Source organism: Bactrocera tryoni, chromosome 5 (assembly GCF_016617805.1).
Source record: "Bactrocera tryoni isolate S06 chromosome 5, CSIRO_BtryS06_freeze2, whole genome shotgun sequence".
Classification (NCBI taxonomy): Eukaryota; Metazoa; Arthropoda; class Insecta; order Diptera; family Tephritidae; genus Bactrocera; species Bactrocera tryoni.
This window is the reverse complement of record NC_052503.1, coordinates 22,007,919-22,029,430: the sequence shown is the minus strand read 5'-3', so window position 1 is coordinate 22,029,430 and position 21,512 is coordinate 22,007,919. Positions and strand designations below refer to the sequence as shown.

General features: G+C 38.9%; 3 protein-coding genes across 3 annotated transcripts in view; 1 reads left to right on the top strand and 2 right to left on the bottom strand.

Moving 5' to 3' along the window:
• The window catches only part of LOC120776398 (trafficking protein particle complex subunit 11), a 46,555-nt gene that overhangs the window by 9,873 nt on the left and 15,170 nt on the right, over window positions 1-21,512 (top strand). The window lies entirely within an intron of this gene.
• On the bottom strand, window positions 957-3,725 carry LOC120776400 (seminase-like). The gene has a single exon (XM_040107022.1). The coding sequence runs from the start codon at window positions 2,297-2,299 to the stop codon at window positions 1,532-1,534; it is 768 nt and encodes a 255-aa protein (XP_039962956.1). The 5' UTR covers window positions 2,300-3,725; the 3' UTR covers window positions 957-1,531.
• LOC120776402 (trypsin alpha-3-like) lies at window positions 18,669-19,699 on the bottom strand. The gene has a single exon (XM_040107024.1). It carries the CDS (start codon window positions 19,686-19,688, stop codon window positions 18,924-18,926), a length of 765 nt encoding a protein of 254 aa, XP_039962958.1. The 5' UTR covers window positions 19,689-19,699; the 3' UTR covers window positions 18,669-18,923.

Genomic DNA, 21,512 nt, shown 5'->3' with positions numbered 1-21,512 from the left:
TCCTTTGTATTGTAATGCAATTAGAGACACGTGTTGAGCAATCGAACCAAATTAAATATATTTACTTAACGAGTTTATAAAATTATACCAATTTAAATTGTGTATTGCGGCATATTTATACATACATATTTCTACAAATAAAAGGGGGTTTCTCTTTATAAATTATCTTCTGTTCGTTCAGCGGCTGCATTAACTGCTATCATATTCGAAAATTTAAATAAATAAGTGTTAACAACAGCAGGTACCGAATTTTCGACATTAATTCCCGAAATTGGAATTAAAAATTTTTCAAAAATTTCGGATTTATAATTGAAAATTTACTTAACAATAGTAAAATCAGAATTAAAATTTTATATATAAATTGTTTGAACGTGTAAGTTTGCCGACCACTGCTCTAGAGTATTGAAGATGATGGCTCTGTACGAACTCTTGTTAATAGTGTTAGAAAACGATATACCCAAGAACGAAAAATGTTATTTCAAAAACCTCTAAGGCCTGAATCGAAGCGAGATTGTCCGCATAGACTTTAGACTTTACATATCCCCACAGGAAAACGTCTAACGATGTGATATCACACGATCTTGGTGGCCAATCGACCGAACCAAAATGTGAAATTATGTGCTCACCGAATTGTTGTCTCAATAAATCTATTGATTGATGCGATGTGTGGAAAGTTGCGCCGCTTTGTTAAAACCAAATGTCACCGAGATCACGAGTTTGACACTAACGTTCTCACGGACATAATTTTTGAAGAAATATGGACCGATGATTCCACCGTCCCCCAAACCACACCAAAACGTTGTTTTTTCTAAATGAAATGGCAGCTCTGTAATCTTTTCAGATTGCTCTTCGTCCCAAATGCGGCAATTACGCGTGTTTACATACCCATTGAACCAGGAATAGACCTCCTTGCTGAACAAAATTTTGGTCAATAATTCATATTCAACATTTCGTGAAGATATTTCGTCAAATTATGTATGTCAACAAGTTTTCCATACAAGAACTTTAATTTCATCGTTCAGTTCCTATGACAGCAATATGCTATAGTATAGAGTATACAAACAGACGGACAGACATACAGCTAAATCGATTCATATTGTCACGCTGATTATTTATATATATTTTTAATAGAGTCGTCACTTCCTTCTCCTTCCGTATGTATAACCTGTTCAGTTATACATAAAAATTCTATAAACCATAAATTCCACTCGGAAATCTTGTGGTATAGGTATTCACAACCGATTTGCAGTGAATACTTAATTCAATATAGAAAGACTAGCTTTATTTCAAAAAAAAAAAAATCATAAAATTCATCTGCTATAATGCTTTTTTACTCAAGTAGAGCACCCTTTGTACTTGGTATTATACTTGACCCTGAACTTCATGCTTAAACAACACTACAACTGTAATTCCTCAGCAAAGCAGACACTGTAAACAGCAAATAAAACATAAGCTTATTAACTTTTTCCAACTAAGAATTCGGGTAAATATTTATTGCGGTAAACAAAACAAATTACAATAGATATTGACATTATTGTGCCAATGCACGGTTTATAAATCTCCGCACCATCGGTACACTCGTATAGACACCAGGATAGTTTGGACGTGCACAGCCATAACCAAACGAGACAATGCCGCACACACGTCCATTGTGTACTGCCGGGCCACCAGAATCACCCGAGCATGAGTCTTTGGTCCCAGGAACGCCAGCACAAAACATGGTCCTTGTCAGAGTTTGAATATTCCTATATTGTCTTCGGCATTTCGCTTTTCGTATAACTGGTACATTTACTCTACGCAAAACATTCGATGCACGACTACTACTTTCCGAAGTCGTTCCCCAGCCTAAGATTGTCATTCTAAGTCCAGCAGTCAATCGAGTATTGCACAGGCCAATCGGTTGTGCATAGGTGCCATTGATAGCTGCGGCTAACTTCAATACAGCCACGTCCATTCTTTTAGTTGCTGTCGTAAATCTACGCGGCACGAACGCTCTTGAGACGCGGCGTCTTATGCCCGCCTGTGATAACCTAGTGGTATTTGCATGTATGATGAAACCAGCGCGTCTCTTGCCTTTGATACAATGTGCAGCTGTCAGGACGTGAGTTGTCGATATCAAAGTGCCACCACACTCGAATTTACCATTGTAACGGATTTGCACCATATAAGGTGCCCTTGCAATGGTCGTAGTTCGACCACCAGTTATCCGAAGACTAGCCTTAGCTGCTAATGTTGTTCTGTGGCATAGCCACAGAAACATGAAAGCAGAAATTACTAACTTCAAGTGCGTGTGCGACATTGTAGTGCTTTGCGTTGACTGTGACTGACTAGCGTCCAAAGTTTCCTTAAATTACGTTAAGTGCGGAAGTAACCACCTACTGGAAGTACATAGGAAGCAACTGTTCAAATATTATATAATAAACCTAATATTAAATTAAGTAAATTAGCAGAGAGAATGTTTTAAGCTAAAAACCAAAACAAACCGTTGTTTTTTTCTGGATGAAATGGCACATCTAGAATCCCTTCATTTTGCTCTTTGTCCCAAATGCGGCAATTACGCACCCATTGAGTCAGGAATGGCCCTCATCGCTAAACAAAATGTGGCTCGAAAACAACGGATCATCTGTGAACTTTACGAGAGGCCATATAGCAAAGCGATTCTTCTTCTTCTTAATTGGGGTAGACACCGCTTACGCGATTATAGCCGAGTTAACAACAGCGCGCCACGCGATTACGCTTGGAAAATTCGTTCTTTTTGAAAAAGCTGTAATTTGTATGCTTTCAACGACTTTAAACGTAAACGACGTAAAAAAAACTTGATATTATGTATGTACGAGGTTTGACAATTAAGTAATGAGACTGATTTTATTGCCGCGATTGCGGTAAACCTGTGACCTTGAAATTCGCTTTCTCTTTTTCCGGCATCCCTTTCCTCTCCATTGATATATGTACCATCGCTCTAGCTTGTTTAGTTCTCCTGCTGCGTCAAGTTGAGGAGACGTGTGTTTGTAGTGCTCGTCACGAAAATGGAAAAACGAAACCAAGAGTAACGCGTCGCGATAAAATTTTGCGCCAGATTGGGCGAAACAGCTTCAGAAACGTACGCTAAAATTGTAAGAGTGTATGGTGATAGTGCTCTTAGTCGTGGCCAGGCTCACAATTGTTGTCTCCGCGCGCCCCCTCCCGAAAAAAGCTCGCATGAGCAAGTCGAAGGTGAAAACGATGATTATTGCCTTTTTGATAGCCGTGGAATCGTCCACAAAGAATACGTTCTACCGGGGAAAACTGTGAATCAAGTCTACTACTGCCAAATACTCGAAAGATTCCGAAAACGAGTCAACAGAGTACACCCAGACATCGCTCGTAGCTGGATCCTTCATCACGACAACGCACCGTGCCACACCGCCCTCAGCATGTCCCAGTATTTGGTCTCTAAAGGGATCGCCGTGTTGCAACAGCCGCCTTATTCTCCTGACATGTCACCCTGTGACTTTTTTGTTTCCTAAAACAAAATCGGTGGTCAAAGGAACCCATTTTGAATCGACTACGGACATCCAGGCGGCCGTGACAAGGGTACTCGCGACATCCCAGTCGAAGCGTTCCAGAACTGTTACGAAGCATGGAAAACGCGCTGGGATCGCTGTATAGCTGCCCAAGAGGACTACTTTGAAGGGGATGGCAGAGCAGTAGAATAATTTTCAAATATACGGTTTTTATGGAATCAGTCTCATTACTTAATTGACATACCTCGTATATGGGGGCTCAGGGAAATATTGCCCCGATTCAACTCATTTTCGATATGCAGAAATACCATTGTCAGGAAAGGATTCTGTCTGAATTTCTATTGCATATCTCACATAATGACCGATATTTTTGATCAAAAGTCAACTATAAGTACAGGGGCCACATATTCATTACCTAAGCACTTGAACATTTTTGGTTGGATTTGGACAATTTTTGGTCAAAAGGTGGCATACTTTAAGAGAATTATTATTTTTATTCCGTTTTATCAATTACTTCTTAACTTGTGTACTGGAAAGTGAAAGAATCAAATGGAATTTTCAATTGTGTTATATGGGAAGTAGTTGTGATTGTAGTCCGATGTCGCCCGATGTCGTTAATTTCACACTTAAAAAAATGCCACATACTAAATTTAGTCAAAATCGGTCTATCGGGTCCTGAGATATTGGATTTCACCAAAAACTGGGCGGTGCCACGCTCATAGTCCAATTTTCACACCGGCTCCGATAATAATTTAGCTGGATTTCAGTATTTAATTAAAAAAAATAAATAAATCAGTATTCATTTTATGCAAGTGACAAACCTAATTCAATGCGCTTTTTTTAAAAGGGGGAAAGATGGGGAAAATGTTGAAGTTTATATGCTAGGTAGAAACCTTGTAGTTTAGTAAAAAAAACTAATTTATAGCTCGATCTCCCCCAACACTATAACAAAAAAACTCTAATCTCTAAAAAAAATAAATAAAATTTTTTAGTTTTTTTGATCGACTCTCCACGGTTTTCGCGTACACTCTTAGCTTCGGCTACTATATTTACATCACTGCGTGCTGGACGTGGTCTATTCGGACGAATATTATCTAGTTATGAATGCTGGGTCTCAACATACATAAGTGATGGTGTTTCGAATATCAGTAGGCTGATTATATTGACCATAATTTGAGCGAAGCGTAGGAAACACTTTCTTTACAGAACGTGAATTTTCAAAGTAAAGTTGAACGATTTTTAAACGTTGTTCAGGCGTAAGTCTTTCAATGATGAAATGCAAAATAATACTGAACAAAAATAACATGACAGCTTGCCACTACTCACGCTTAATCTGTTATTGATAAAAATAGCTCTACTTGGATCACCCGTTGTAACATACAGCATTCATGCAAACTGAACAAATCCTTATATAGTAAACTTTTTTTTTGTGACACAATATCTTAAGCTGTTCAGTGCACAGGCAACCTTTGCTTCCAATGAACCAGCTCAAAAGTTTAGTTATAACTGATCAACCCCTTTGATCCATCTCATAAACATTTGGCGTACTACGGCGTACAACTTGAACTACAGAATGTCATGAAACTGTCATACGACTGTGATATCGTAACTTTAAACTCACTGGACAAGAATACTCGATCCACCAGTACCATGTCGTTTCCGAATCTTTGTATTGCCTCATTAAATAATGGCCACATATTGACTATGAAAATGCAAATTAACAATGGCTCCAAAAAGCCGACAGTTTCGAAAATCCCGTTTCCTTTGTTAGAAGGCAAGGCTTACGTGAGAAGTGCTTTATTATTTATTCTGGCATACTAAACGATTTATAATGCATACATATGTATAACATATAGATTATTGTATCGTATTAATGATTACTACATTTAAATAAATACAATATTTTCAATCGCAATAGCATTTTCAATGAAACCATACACCTTGCTTATGTCTGTGTAAACGCCCGGATATTCGACACGCCCACAACCCTCACCCCTCGAAACAATGCCAGCCTGTTTACCATTGCATATCATCGGACCGCCAGAATCACCCGGACACGAATCCTTTTTGCCCGGTTCCGAAGCGCACATCATATATTGTGTAATAGCGCCGGTACCGCGATATTTGCGCTGACAAACTGCCCGACTCACGACAGGTACATAGATCTCTTGCAATTGTTGTGACAAGACCTTCCTATCTTCTTTGGTGTAACCGTGACCAATAACCAGGCAATTCGTACCGGCAGCGACCGCGCTCCTATCCAATGGTATCACCAATGCACTCGGTATGGTAGAGGAGAGTATCAACACCGCTACATCATAATTTAGTGTATCCGCATCGTATTCTTTTGGAACCATCGCGTACTTGATTTCTCTCTCCACTCCAGTGTCGCTCAAATTTATGGTGTCCGCGTGTACGCTCAGCGCCTTCACATTGAGGTCCTCCACACAGTGTGCTGCCGTGAGCACAGCATTGTTCCGCACCAACGAGCCGCCGCAAATGAACACTCCATAATAGTGCAGACGCACGTAATAAGGATATTTCTTATGTGTTACCGCACTCCCGCCAACAATACGCCCGGACACTTGATGCCCATAAATATGGCCAAATGCAAAACATAATATGAATTGCAAAACTAATTGTCGACTAAATTGACACATAGTAAGTCACTGGCACAACTGAATGCGTTCCGCTGGGCGCGTAGTGCTTTTATACATCCGTAGGGTTTATCGAAATCGGCGTTTCGAATTTGTGAGTGCATCGCTGGGTTCTCGATCAGTTTTTTAGTTCGTGACTCTTTATTTCGTGCGAAATTTTCAAAGACTTATTTGGAATAATTTCGGTAACCATAAGTATATCAGTCATCAGAATTGCACATAAAGTTTCGGTAAAATTCTTAGTAGTGCTAGACATTCTTTTAATATATGTGATCATACTTTTTTATGGCACGATTCCGATTACTTTGGCGCTCGGGGACTGAATTCATTTAAATCATTTCATTTGAAAATTGTCAAGAGTTACTTAAAAAATCTGTTATTTTCTTCTGGCACTTTTGTTTTTCAGAACTTTGTGGATTAGATTTTCAATGTCTTCAAAGGGCTCTAAGCGATATACATATATTGTTATGGAAAAAATAGACATCTATCGAATCTAAACTTGGCAAGGCTTCTTTCGTTGAGCGGTGTTTAATGCAAGTATCAGGTTTCCTCATCTTCAATTGAATTTTAATTGACTGCCAATACGATCGCAACAATATACTCTTCGGACATGGCTCCAAAGCAGACAAGTTCATTATCGCATTGAATGTACATATTCGTTATCAAGTGTGCGCCATTCATAGTTGTCGCTTTCAGTGGCTGCAATCTCATCTGTAACTTAAATGTTGTCAATGCCTGCCTGAAATGAACAATTTTACTTTTAACCTGTACCATCTTGAAAATGAAATCTACCTTTTTGAGACAAATACTAATTGTTTGCTGCTTAACAAAGTTCCAGTCACGATTTGCATAATTGATACCCTCCAAAATAGTGAGTGATTTCAAAGAATTCAATTATAGATAGGCCCTTCTCCAACGCACAAATTTGTTTTTTTGATAAAGATTTGCCGGTATTGTATTTTTATATGAGATACCTTGATCAAGTGGCTGTATAAGGGCAGATGTATCTGGTGGCAAAAAAATCCAATAATAATGTTCGATATGTATGCCGGTTGCATTGCATAGAAACAGAAATGTGAGACGGTGCTTTTGAGTTTTGAATCCCTTTGGATTCGCATGCTTGCCTTTGTAGCTTCCATTTTCATCGGCATTAAATATGCAATCGGAAGAAGATTTGTCAAGAATATGAGGCAATGGTTAGAGATGAAGCATTCTGAACTTGTTGCGTTATTTTCGCCAGCTTCTTCAGCATTTCGCCATGGCATCAACGCTGCAACCAACTACGGTTTGTCGTCTTCTTCTTTATTGGCGTAGACACCGCTTATCCGATTATAGCCGAGTGAACAACAGCACGCCAGTCGTTTCATCTTTTCGCTACGTGGCGCCAATTGGATATTCCAAGCGAAGCCAAGTCCTTCTCCGTCTGGTCCTTTCAACGGAGTGGAGGTCTTCCTCGGCGTGGCCGCTGTCTTTCAATTCGCTGAACTATGTCAGTGTCGTCATATATCTCACACAGCTCATCGTTCCATCAAATGCGATATTCGCCGTGGCCAACGCGCAGAGGATCATACATCTTTCGTAGAACTTTTCTCTCGAAAACTCGTAACATCGACTCATCAGATGTCGTCATCGTCCATGGCTCTATAGCATATAGCAGGACGGAAATAATAAGTTGCTTATAGAGTTTTGTTTTTGTTCGTCGAGAGAGGACTTTAGTTCTCAATTGCATACTTAGTCCGAAGTAGCACCTGTTGGCAAGAGAAGTTGTTGTTAGTCTTGATGCTGGTTCCAAGATAGACGAAATTATCTACAACTTCGAAGTTATGACTGTCAACAGTGACTTGGGTGCCTAGTCGCGAGTGCGACGACTGTTTGTTTGATGACAGGAGATATTTCGTCTTGCCCTCGGTTAACGCCAGACCCTTTTGCTTCGCTACCTTATCCATTCTGTAGAAGCAGATTTAACGGCGCGGTCGTTAAGACCCATGATAGCAATATCATCAGCATATGCTAGCAGCCGTACATTCTTATCGAGGATGGATCTGTTTAGTTCTGCAGCTCGAATTATTTTCTCCAGAAGTAGGTTGAAGAAATCAGACGAAAGGGAGTCGCCTTGTCTGAAACCTCGTTTGGTATCGAACGGCTCGGAGAGGTCTTTCCCGATCTTGACAGAGCTTTTGGTGTTGCTCAACGTCAGTTTACACGCCGTATTAGTTTTGCGGGGATACCAAATTCAGACATTGCGGCATAAAGGCAGCTCCTTTTCGTGCTGTCGAAAGCAGCTTTGAAATCGACGAAGAGGGGTGTGTGTCGATTCTCTTTTCACCGGTCTTTTCCATGATTTGGCGCATGGTGAATATTTTCCAGGTCTAAAGCCACACTGATAAGGTCCAATCAGTTTTTTGACGGTGGGCTTTAATCTTCCGTACAATACGCTCGATAGAACTTGTTGAGGAGACTTATCACATGGTAGTTGGCGCAGAAATTAAAATCGTTGGGCATGCTTTCGTTCGACCATATTTTACAAAGAAGCTGATGCATGCTCCTAATCAGTTCTTCGCCGCCGTCATTGAATAGCTCGGCCGGGTTAGTCGCCGCATCTTTTCGCAGAATTTTCGAGCATTATCCCTGTCGGGCAGCTTTTCAAGCTCTTCGTACTCACGCATTTCGGCCTCTCTCTTTTTTTGTCTGCAAATGCGTCTCGCTTCCCTCTTCAACTCTGGCTGTATATCCCATCCCGCAAGTGTTGTGGTCGATTGTAACGTTGCGAGGTAGTCAGTCCGCTTTCTCTCCGCTGCGACACGGCACTCCTCATCGTACCAGCTGTTCTTTTGCATTTTCCGAAAACCAATGGTTTCGGTTGCAGCTGTACGTACAGAGCTTGAAATGCCGTTTCATAATTCCCTTATACCGAATTGTTGACGAGTGCTCTCAGAGATCTTGAGTGCAAGTTGAGTCGAAAGTCGTTCGGCCGTCTGTTGTGATTGCAGCTTCTCGACAACGAACCTTCATTGTGCGTATCATGGCTGCAGCAGATAAATGTCCGAGTCGATGTTAGGACCTCGGAGCGTAGGCACGTCTAAAACACTGGAGACGTGTCTTCCGCCTTCACAACATGATCGATCTGGTTGGTGGCTTTTCGATTCTGAGACAGCCAGGTAGTTTGGTTAATTTTTCTGGAATCTAGCACTACATATAACCATATTTCGGGACCCGGTGAAGTCGATCAGCCTCGACCCATTTGGGGATGTTTTCTCGTGGAAGTTGAATTTACCGACTGTTGTGCCAAAGATACCTTCTTTGCCAATCCTGGCGTTAGAGCCGTCAGCACGATTTTGACATCAAGGTGGGGGCAGCTCTCATAGGTGCACTCTAAGCGCTCATAGAAGGCATCTTTGGTCACATTGTCCTTCTCTTCAGTCAGGGCGTGGGCGCAAATCAGCGATATGTTGAAGAATTTCGCTTTGATTCGGATTGTGGCCAGACGTTCATCCTGCGGGGTGAATGCCATAACTGGCCCACTGTAGTAAATGCCACAAGGACCTACTCGTATCAGCCCTTGTCATCGCACTTCTTATGCGACGGTGATATCAACCTTTACTCTAACGAGGACATCAACCAGCTGGGCAGCGGCACCTTCCCAATCAAGAGACTGGACATTCCAGGTGCATGCCCTTAAGTCGTAATCCTTATCACGTTTGCCATGGTCATCATTAAAAGGGCGTTTGTTTGCTTTTCAATGGGGCACGGTTTTACATGGCGGGTCCCACAAACATCGCACCACCCTGGGGAGGTATGATTCGCCTTCTCAGTTTAGCCCGCCTTCAAACTGATGCTCTTTGGCTACCCAGAGGATACTTGGTCTAAGACCGGAAGTCATGAGCTTGAGCCACATGTAAAAGAATCGTCTCTGTATAATCCCAAGTGAAAGGCAACCAGATCTTGCGTGAACTTCTTCACATGACTCGATCCTTATATGAAATTACGTAAATTAGGAGAGAGAATGTTTTATGCTAAAAACGAAAACAAACCGTTATTTTTTTCTGATTGAAATTTCCATAGAGCCAGAAATTGGCCTCATCGCTGAATGAAATGTGACTCGAAAACAACGGATCATCTTTGAGCAAAGCGATTACGCTTGGAAAAGTCGTTATTCTTGCAAAAGTTGTAGTTTGTACACTCTCAACGACTTTCTCGACGTAAAATGCGACACGTCGTTCCATACGTCAGTCCGAATAGTTGCGAACGACACCGAATCGATCATCCACGGTTTTCGCGTACACTCTTAGCTTCGGCTACTATATTTACATCACTGCGTGCTGGGCGTGGTCTATTCAGTCGAATATTATCGAATAATGAATGCTGGGTCTCAACATACATAAGTGATGGTGTTTCGAATATCAGTAGGCTGATTACAATAATCATAATTTGAGCGAAGCGTAGGAAACACTTTCTTTACAGAACGTGAATTTTCGAAATAAAGTTGAACGATTTTTAAACGTTGTTCAGGCATAAGTCGTTCAATGATGAAATGCAAAACAATACTGAACAAAAATAACATGATAGCTTGCCACTACTCACGTTTAATCTGTTATTGGTAAAAATAGCTCTACTTGGATCACCCGTTGTAACATACAGCATTCATGCAAACTGAACAAATCCTTATATAGTAAACTTTTTTATTTGACACGATACCTTAAGCTGTACAGGCATCCTTTGCTTCCAATGAACCAGCTCAAAAGATTTAGTTATAACTGAACAATCCCTTTGCTCCATCACAAGGCGCACTACGGCGTACGTTCTGAACTACGGCATGTCATGAAACAGTCATACGACTGTGATATCGTAATTTTAAGCTCACTGTGTCGTTTCAGAGGTGTTGTATTACTGTGCAAACCTGAATATGCTCAATAAATAATGGCCATCAATTGACTAATATATCGGATAAAGTCAACCCAATAAATTGACATCCTCATAATCAGTTTCTTGTTTGCCAAAATGTAAATTAACAATGGCTCCAAAAAGCCGAAATTTCGAAAATCCCCTTTATTTTGTTAGGAGTCAAGGCTTACCTGATTTGTGCTTTATTTCCGGTATGCTAAACGATTTATAATGCATACATATGTATAATATATAGATTATTGTATATTTTTAATAATTACTACATTTAAATAATTACAATATCTTTAATCGTAATGGGATTAAGTCAAGCAAAGATAACAGTACTTATTGCAAAAACATACAATTCTGCTCCACTTCCTGCTTACGCATACATTTTAAGTGCCTTTTCAATGAAACTATACACCTTGCTGATGTCTGTGTAAACGTCCGGATATTCGACACGCGCACAACCCTTACCCCACGAAACAATGCCAGCCTGTTTACCATTGCATATCATCGGACCGCCAGAATCACCTTGACAGGGTGCGTGTTTGTTACGCCGTTCCGCAGCGCACATCATTGTCTGTGTAATAACGCGGATACCGCGATATTTGCGCTGACAAACTTTCCGACTCACGACAGGTACATGGATCTCTTGCAATTGTCGTGAGACGACGCCGTCTTCTTCGGTGTCCCCATGACCAATAACCAGGCAATTCGTACCAACAGCCACCGCGCTCTTATACAATGGTATCACCGATAAATTTGCTCTCGGTATAGCAGAAGAGAGTATCAACACCGCTACATCATAATGTATTGTCTCTTCAACGTATCCTTTTGGAACTAGCGCGTGCTTGATCATTCTCTCCACTCCAGTGTCACCAAAATTAATGGTGTCTGCGTGTACGCTCAGCCCCTCCTTATTTTTGCTCTTGACACAGTGTGCTGCCGTGAGTACAGCATTGTTCCGCACCAACGAGCCGCCGCAAATGAACTTTCCATAATAGTGCAGACGCACGTAATAAGGATATTTCTTATGTATTACCGCACTTCCGCCAACAATACGCCCGGACACTTGATGCCCATAAATATGGCCAAATGCAAAACATAATATGAATTGCAAAACTAATTGTCGACTAAATTGACACATAGTAAGTCACTGGCACAACTGAATGCGTTCCCCTGGGCGCGTAGTGCTTTTATACATCCGTAGGGTTTATCGAAATCGGCGTTTCGCATTTGTGAGTGCATCGCTGGGTTCTCGATCAGTTTTTCAGTTCGTGACTCTTTACTTCGTGCGAAATTTACAAAGACTTATTTGGAATAATTTCGGTAACCATAAGTATATCAGTCATCAGAATTGCACATAAAGTTTCGGTAAAATTCTTAGTAGTGCTAGACATTCTTTTAATATATGTGATCATACTTTTTTATGGCACGATTCCGATTACTTTGGCGCTCGGGGACTGAATTCATTCAAATCATTTCATTTGAAAATTGTCAAGAGTTACTTAAAAAATCTGTTATTTTCTTCTGGCACTTTTGTTTTTCAGAACTTTTTTGGATTAGATTTTCCTTGTCTTCAAAGGGCTCTAAGCGATATATATTGTTATGGAAAAAATAGACATCTATCGAATCTAAACTTGGCAAGACCTCTTTCGTTGAGCGGTGTTTAATGCAAGTATCAGGTTTCCTCATCTTCAATTGAATTTTAATTGACTGCCAATACGATCGCAACAATATCCTCTTCGGACATGGCTCGAAAGCAGACAAGTTCATTATCGCATTGAATGTACATATTCGTTATCAAGTGTGCGCCATTCATAGTTTTCGATTTCAGTGGCTGCAATCTCATCTGTAACTTAAATGTTGTCAATGCCTGCCTGAAATGAACAATTTTACTTTTAACCTGTACCATCTTGAAAATGAAATCAACCTTTTTGAGACAATTACTAATTGTTTGCTGCTTAACAAAGTTCCAACGCACAAAATTGTTGAAACACAAATGTGAGACGGTGCTTTTGAGTTATGAATCCATTTGAATTATGGCCTTTGTAGCTTCCATTTGGTAACGCCTTGTAGGACAGTATAGTTTAATCGGTATTAAATATGCAATCGTGAGAACATTTGTCAAGAATATGAGGCAAACGGTTAGAGATGAAAGCTTCTGGACTTGTTGCGTTATTTTCGCCAGTTTCTCCGTAATTCTTGGATAAAGAAGAGCTTTTCGCCATGGCACCAACGCTGCGACCAACTACGGTCTGGCACATAATCTTTATTTAATTTTAATGCAAATTCATGTGCTTTAGAAAGCAACACAGGTCCGCTAACAATTCCATTTTGAGAACGAATTTGCGTAAACCAGGACAATAGGGTTCCCGTTTCTTATTGGGATTTGTTATGGCGCGGATCTTGCTCTCATTGATTTTAATACGCGATATATGTAGTACTAATACTTAGTTGTACTTAGCAGCAATGATTTTTTGATCTTTGGTAGTTTTTAAATCATTTAAAACTGCAATTTTTTATTTGGCTGTTAGAACACGAAGCGACATTGCAACGGGTGTATTACGAAATCATATGTTTGACAATCGATAAATCGATAGGATAAATTCAGTGTTTCAGTGTGCTTAAGGTGTTAGGTGGGTTTGAAAATTTCAAAAAATCATTTTTTTTTTAGTATTTTATTAAGTTCTACAACACCTCTAGAATATTGTCCTAAATTTTCAAGTTGATCCGAGTAATAGTTTCGGCGATACAGCCTTAAGAAGTTGTACGTTCGAGGCTAGCTGGGCTAAGTATGCCGTCTTTAAACGCGTTTTTCTCGAAACTGTGCGAACTGTTTTTAAAGTCGACGGACCTGATTTCTCGAAAAGTTATGAACCGATGTAGTTCGAATTGTGCACACATCTTTAAAATGTGTCTAGTTATTGAACGACAGTTTTTATACTCTCGCAACAAAGTTGCTAAGGAGAGTATTATAGTTTTGTTCACATAACGGTTGTTTGTAAGTCCTAATCCGACTAACAAAAAACGTCAGAAACACTAAATTTTACGGAAGAAATGGCAGAAGGAAGCTGCATCCAAACTTTTTTTAAAAATTGAAAATGGGCGTGGCGTCGCCCACTTATGGACCAAAAACCATATCTCGGGAACTACTCTACCGATTTCAATGAAATTTGGCATATAATATTTTCTTAACACCCGGATGACATGTACGAAATATGGGTGAAATCGGTTAATAACCACGCCTTCTTCCAATATAACAATATTTTGAATTCCATCTGATGCCTTTTCTGTATAATACGAGTACATACATTAGGAACCAATGATGATAGCGGAATAAAACTTTACACAAATACGGTTTTTTAAAAATATGTAAATGACGGATAATGAAATCTCGATTATCACTTTATCATGCGAGAGTATAAAATGTTCGGTGACACCCGAACTTAGCCCTTCCTTACTTGTTTTTATTGCATTACAACTTATTTTTTTTTAACCAATAAATGGGGAAAATTTTACCAAAAAAATAGATTTTTTGTTTAAAGTCTGAGAAAAAATTAAAATTTTAATATTTTTTATTTCCTTCGTTCAAAAACGAGATTTATGTATGTATGTACTTACGGAATATGTTTAGTTTTTTAATTTTAGATGAACCAATAAAAAGTTATGCTGTCCACAGCGAGAGCACTTTTTGTATGAGACACCCAGGGTGATGAGGTCTCAACGTCTGAAGTTTCAACATTATTATATCTAAAGTTCAGAAGACATTGCTCAAATATGTACCTTTGATATGCTATATATATTAAAAAAATCCTAAAAATATATTTTTGTTTGTACCTCTGAAACCCACCTAACCCCTTAAAAGTATTAAAATTTGTGAGTAACGATTTAATTTTGCTGAAATTTTTTTTGCATAAATGCGATATTTGCCTATAAACGATTTGTTTTCAAAAAACCAATATCATATAATAAAACCACGTATAATGCGTTAAAATATGAAAATTTTGTATATAACCTAAAGTAGAGTACAAGCGTTTCGTCATATAACCGATATCTACTGTATGAGGAAAACGAGCGTTGCCACATCTCAAACACCAAATGTAAAGACCAGAGATATTAAATTTTACCACCAAGATGGTATGAGTGCGCTTTATGCGAGCTAGTGCGAAAATTGGCTGATAGGTGTGGCACTGCCACCTTTTTAGTGAAATCCCATATCTTGGGACCCGATTTCGACAAAATTTAGAACATTCTTCTTACATTCTTATGTCACGAAATCGGACAGCAACCACGCCTACTTCCCATATAGCTAAATTTTAAATTCCACTTGATTCGTTCTGTTTCCAGTACACAAATCAAGAAGCAATCAATATAACGGGATAAAATTTTGCACGAATAATGTCTTTAGTGTGTCACACCTTATAACCCAAAATTGTTTAAATCCAATAAAAACTGTTCAAATATTAATAAATCAAATATTTAGACTCCAATACCTATTGACTTTTGATTGAAAATGTCCGTCAATGTGTGATATATAATATATAACTGAAATTAAGTGATAATCCTTCTCTTATAATGATATGCCTGTATGTCAAAAATGGGTTTAATCGGACCAATACTTCCCTTAGCCCCCATATATTTAATATAAAGATTTTCAAACTTCGGGGTGACTTTGTGCCACATATGTATATCGGCCAATATGTGAGTTATCCCAATGAAAATAGGAGAGCGTGTTTTATTCATAACAGTGTATGTTTGTGGATAAAATAGATAAATTCGGGCGACAACTTGGCCCAGCCCCTATATAACTAACAACAAGATTTTCGAACATCCGACTAACTTACTCTGATAAAAAAATTGATTTCTGAGGGCAAAACTTATGTCGAAGTCCAAAATATTATTGGTTGCTCGTCCACAATGGTACATAACGCTATCAGGCACCAACCAAGGAAGAAGCCAGTAATGTCAGCGAGAGAAATCGATTCTTGTGTCAAAAGATGCCTTTAATGTATGTAGCTGCAAGTATTGAAACTGTACGCCGACGTTTGCGCGATCACGACATGAGTGCTCACAGTCCAAGAAAAGTGCCGTTATTGTCTAAAATGCATGTTGAAAAAATACTACTATTCGCCAAAGACCCTTTAAATTGGTCTTCGACAAAATGACGGACCATTTTATGGTCAGACGAATCGAAGATTGTTAAGTATGGCGGAATCACATCAATACGTAAGACGGACCACCCAATACCGTATATCAGCCGAAGTATAGTATACAACAAAATCGGTAAAACATGGAAAGGCGAGATTCATGGTTTCGGAATGCCTTTCTTGGCCTTTCCGATTCATTGAATTAAGGAAAACATGACTGATGATTCGTATGTCGAAATACTCCTCAAAACCATGTGTCATAGGCAAGTGAAAAAATGCAGCTTGTTTGGATGTTCCAGCACAACAACAAGCACAGAAGTAATGTTACTAAAAGGTGGTTTGAGGAAAGGAATGTTAAGGTAATGGAATGGCCGCTAAAGTCCCCAGATATCAACCCCATGGAAAATTTGTGGACTGATGTCAAGGCGGCAATAGCCAGATGTAAGCCGACATCAACCACCCAGCTGTGGGAGGCTGTGAAGAACGCATGCCAGTCTATTTCCAACAAAAGATGCCAAAAACTTGTTGACTCAAAGCCACGACGCTGTGCTGCAATACTAAAAAATAAAAATTACGCAACTCAATACTAAGTAATTTCAATAAAAAAAAACAATATTCAATTTGAAAAAGAAATAAAAAAATAATATTTTACTTTCGGGTTTAATATGTTACAACACCAAGTTTTTGACCGTCAAACTTCCTCATAAGTTTTACTGATATATTTATAATTCATTGAAATGAGTTTTTTTTTTTGTTTTACTTACTGTTCAGGCTTTTATGGTATGAAATATATATTTTTTATAAAGGCATTACCGCATACTTTTTAATAGTTCCGCTTTTACGTTTGCGCACCACTGAGAATTTAACCGCAGCTGTATAAGTACATACATATATGTATGTATATATACTCGTATAACACACATACATTTATTTAGTTTTTGCACTCTCAAATTGTGATCTCAGTCTCAACTGCCGTTAGAGCAAAATTATAGAATATTTTTTTACAAAATTAACTTCTAGGCAATTAACTTCATGCGCTCCCGAGATGAAACCTTTTTATACAATACTTTTAGTCATAATCGTACCTCGCAAACAAAATGAGCACTTTGACTTCGCAATTGGAGCCCTTGATACCCTGTTCTAATGAGAACCGTATTCCAGAGAGGGCGTACCACACAAATAATCAGAAGGGGCAAGATTTGGGCCATAGGGCGATTGAGGCACAACTTCACAGCTGTTGTTTTTCAAATAGTTTACATCCGGTTTTAAAACATACGAGGTGCTTTCCAAAGTAAACAGGACTTTTTGAATCTAGCGTCCCCTGGTGGCGCCATCTATACATATGTCGACTGGTGCGTTAGAATCTGCTATCTTTATCGTTTGTCCAGTGAGAATTTCATAACATGTCATTAATTAGAAGTGAAGTTATTGCGTTCTAAGTGTCGGTATGTTTGTGCTATCGGTGCGAAAATGAGCTTCGAACAAAGAACCAACATTAAATTTTGTTTTAAAATTGGTAAAACTTTTACCGAAACGTTTCAATTGATGAAACAAGTTTATGACGATGATTGCCTATCCCGTAGCAGAGTGCACAAGTGGTTTCAAAATTTTCAAAGTGGTCGAAAGGGGCCGTGAGGACATAAATGACGATGAACATGTGGGCCAATCAAAATCCGTGATCACCGGAATTTCCATCGAAACTGTGCGTGAATTCATCAAAAATCAGCCGAAATCATTGAAATTCATGGAAATGGATTTGAACATCTCCAAAACATCGATTTATCGCATTTTGACCTAAAATTTGCGCTTACGAAAGGTGTGTGCACGGTTTGTTCCGCACAAATTGACTGACGACCAAAAATTGCTCAGAATCCAATATTCGAAGGTTCGATTGTGACCGATTATTTGACCAATAATCACATTTTAACCATAAACCTCTCCCCGTATTCACCTGATATAGCACCGTGCGACTTCTTCTTTTTTGGCAAAATACATTTGCCCATGAAAGGAAAGCGTAATGCAGACGTAAAGGCCATTCAAAAGGCTTGCACCGGCATACTGGCGGCCATACCGGCCAACGAGCTAAAACACTCGTTCGACATGCTTTTGTGCAAAAAGCTGTATTAAACCAGAAGGAGACTATTTTGAACAAAATAAATTGATTTTGCTGAAAAAAAAACATTTGTTCTGTTTTTTTTTAAGGTCCTGTTTACTTTGAGAGTGAGAGCGGTCACGACTCGCGCCTAGTCGCAAATTACGGGTGCGTTTCGGCAATCACTCGCTTCGATTTGAAGAACTGTTGTCGATAGCGTTCTCCATTAATGAAACTCACAGGATAAGATTCACCAGTATCATTTCATTTCTGAAGCTTTAAATTGCCGTATAAACCTCATTATGCTCAATAAATAATGATCATATAGTATATTGGCTGATATATCGGCTAAAGCCAACCCAATAAATTGACATCTTCATAATCAGTTGCTTGTTTGCCACATTTCCTTTGTTAGGAGTAAGGCTTACCTGATTTCGTTTCCGGCATACGAAACCATTTATAATACATTCATATGTACAATATATACAAAATTTAGATTATATACATATAATTATTTTATAATTTCAATAAATAACTACATTTAAATAATTACAATATCTTTAATCTTAATAGTATTAAGTCACGCAAAGATAACAGTACTTATTACAATCACATACAATTTTGCTCCATTTCCTGCTTACGGATATTTTTTAAGTGCCTTTTCAATGAAACTATACACCTTGCTAATGTCTGTGTAAACGCCCGGATATTTGACACGACCACAACCCATACCCCACGAAACAATGCCAGCCTGTTTACCATTGCATATCATCGGACCGCCAGAATCACCCGAACACGAATCCTTTTTGCCCGGTTCCGAAGCGCACATCATATATTGTGTAATAGCGCCGGTACCGCGATATTTGCGCTGACAAACTGCCCGACTCACGACAGGCACTTGGATCTCTTGCAATTGTCGTGAGACGACGCCATTTTCTTTGGTGTAACCATGACCAATAACCAGGCAACTCGTACCGGCAGCCACCGCGCTTTTATCCAATGGTATTACCGATAAACTAGCACTCGATATGGCAGAGGAGAGTATCAACACCGCTACATCATAATTTAGTGTCGCCGCATTGTATGTTTTTGAAACCAGCGCGTTCTTGATCGTTCTCACCACTCCAGTGTCGCCCAAATTAATGGTGTCCGCGTGTACGCGCAGCGCCTTCACACTGCCGCCCTTGACACAGTGCGCTGCCGTGAGTACAGCATTGTTCCGCACCAACGAACCGCCGCACTTGAACTCTCCCCGATAGTGCAGACGCACATAATATGGATATTTTTTTTGTGTCACCGCACTCCCGCCAACAATACGCTCGGATACTTGTTGCCCATAAATATGGCCAAATGCAAAATATAATATTAATTGCAAAACTAATTGTCGACTGAATTGACACATAGCATGTCACTGTCCCTACTGAGTATGTTCCCGTGTGCGCCTAGTGTTTTTATAGATACATATACACATCTATATACACCTGTGGAGTTTATCGAAATCGGCGTTTCGCATTTGTGAGTTTATCGCTGTGTTCCAGCTCAATTTTTCAGTTCGTGACTCTTTATTTTGTGCAAACTTTATAAAAGCTTATATTGAATAATTTCGATACCCATAAGCATATCAGTTATCAGAACTACATATATATGTATATATGTCAGGTGTTGAAGTCCCTATCGTCTATCGTTTATCATTTATTTACACTCTCAATTGTGATCTCAGTCTCAACTGCCATCAAAGCAAAATTATACAGATTTTTTTTTTAACAAAATGAGCCTGCGTTCCCTATATGAACCTTTTTTGTACAATACTTCAAGTCATAATCGTACCTCGCCAACAAAATGAGCACTTTGCCTTCGCTGTGATAATCGCTTTAAGTTTCCTAATAAAAGCGATTATGTTCAAGAAGTTTTTTTTTTTAACCGTAAGGTTTAAGGGATCGTCCCCCACTGGGCTACCAACTAAACCACTCCCCCCCTTCTAACATGGCTTTTTCCCTTGCCCTCAGATCGCATTACTTGAGGCAAGTGAAAGAAGTTCGTCATACTTGTATTTTTATATTGACAAGAGAATAACGATGGTAAAAGTTGTGCCGCCAGATGGCGCTGTAGACAAGTTGTTCTCAAAAATAGTTTTATACTCGTAAAAAGGGTAAACTTTTGAGACCGAATAAACACAAGTAAATAATTCCTATTGACTAACGGATCCGTTAAGATTTCATAAATATTGGAAAAACTTCCATTTTTGAATCCATTTCGCTAAAAGTCAAAATTTATTACAATAATAGGAGAGAATTAAATACAAACTAGTTCTCTTGGAATCCGTTCGAAGTAGATGAAATATTTTTATTATTATAACGGGTGTTTTTAGGGGTATGGAACTTTTTCGCTTTGCCAAAGCGTAATACACAGAAATGTCAAACAAATGCTTTTATTTTCACAACTAGCTGGCTGATAAATACATAACCTGCAAAAGCAAAATGAAAATTTGGAAAAAACGATGTTTGTCAACGTGGTGTCCTTTTAGCTCGTTACCCTGGACCCAGCGATGGTCTATTTTCTTCAGCACTTCTATAGAATACTAAACAATAGTAAATTTCTCTTCCGAGATGCTCTTTAAAACAACTTGTCTCACCCTGTGTGCTTTGGTTTGCAAATTCGAATATGAAACTGTATCAAGCAGTAGAATAACTATTATTTGCTGAATTAAAAAAATTTGCATGTATACATAAATGTAAGTATATATGCACATATACATATGTATATGTACGCATATGGGATTTTTGCATTTGATTGATCAAAGCAATTAAAAAACTCATTAAATAATTTGTAAACATTGCATATTATTTCAGACTACAAAGGTTTGCTGGAACAATACGCAATATTTCATAACATTAAAAATATATATAGAATGTAAGTGTAGTTCTTGAACAACAACAAACAAGAAAACATTTACAAATAACTATCAGGTCAACGAGGATTGTTAAGAGCATGTGAATTTAAACGATCTGGGCTATAAGATTGAGTGAGGCAAAACTTCCCAGCTGCTGTTTTCCAAATAGTTTTCAACCGGCTTTGCAACATTAAGCTGAGGCTGTTCATGATGGAAAATTATTGTCTTGTGCCTAGTTGCCAATTCCGGGCGTTTGAATTGTTTTCGAAAGTCTTTTTCAGTAATGGCTTCACCCGGTTTTAGAAGCTCATAATACAGCACGCCCTTCCGATACCA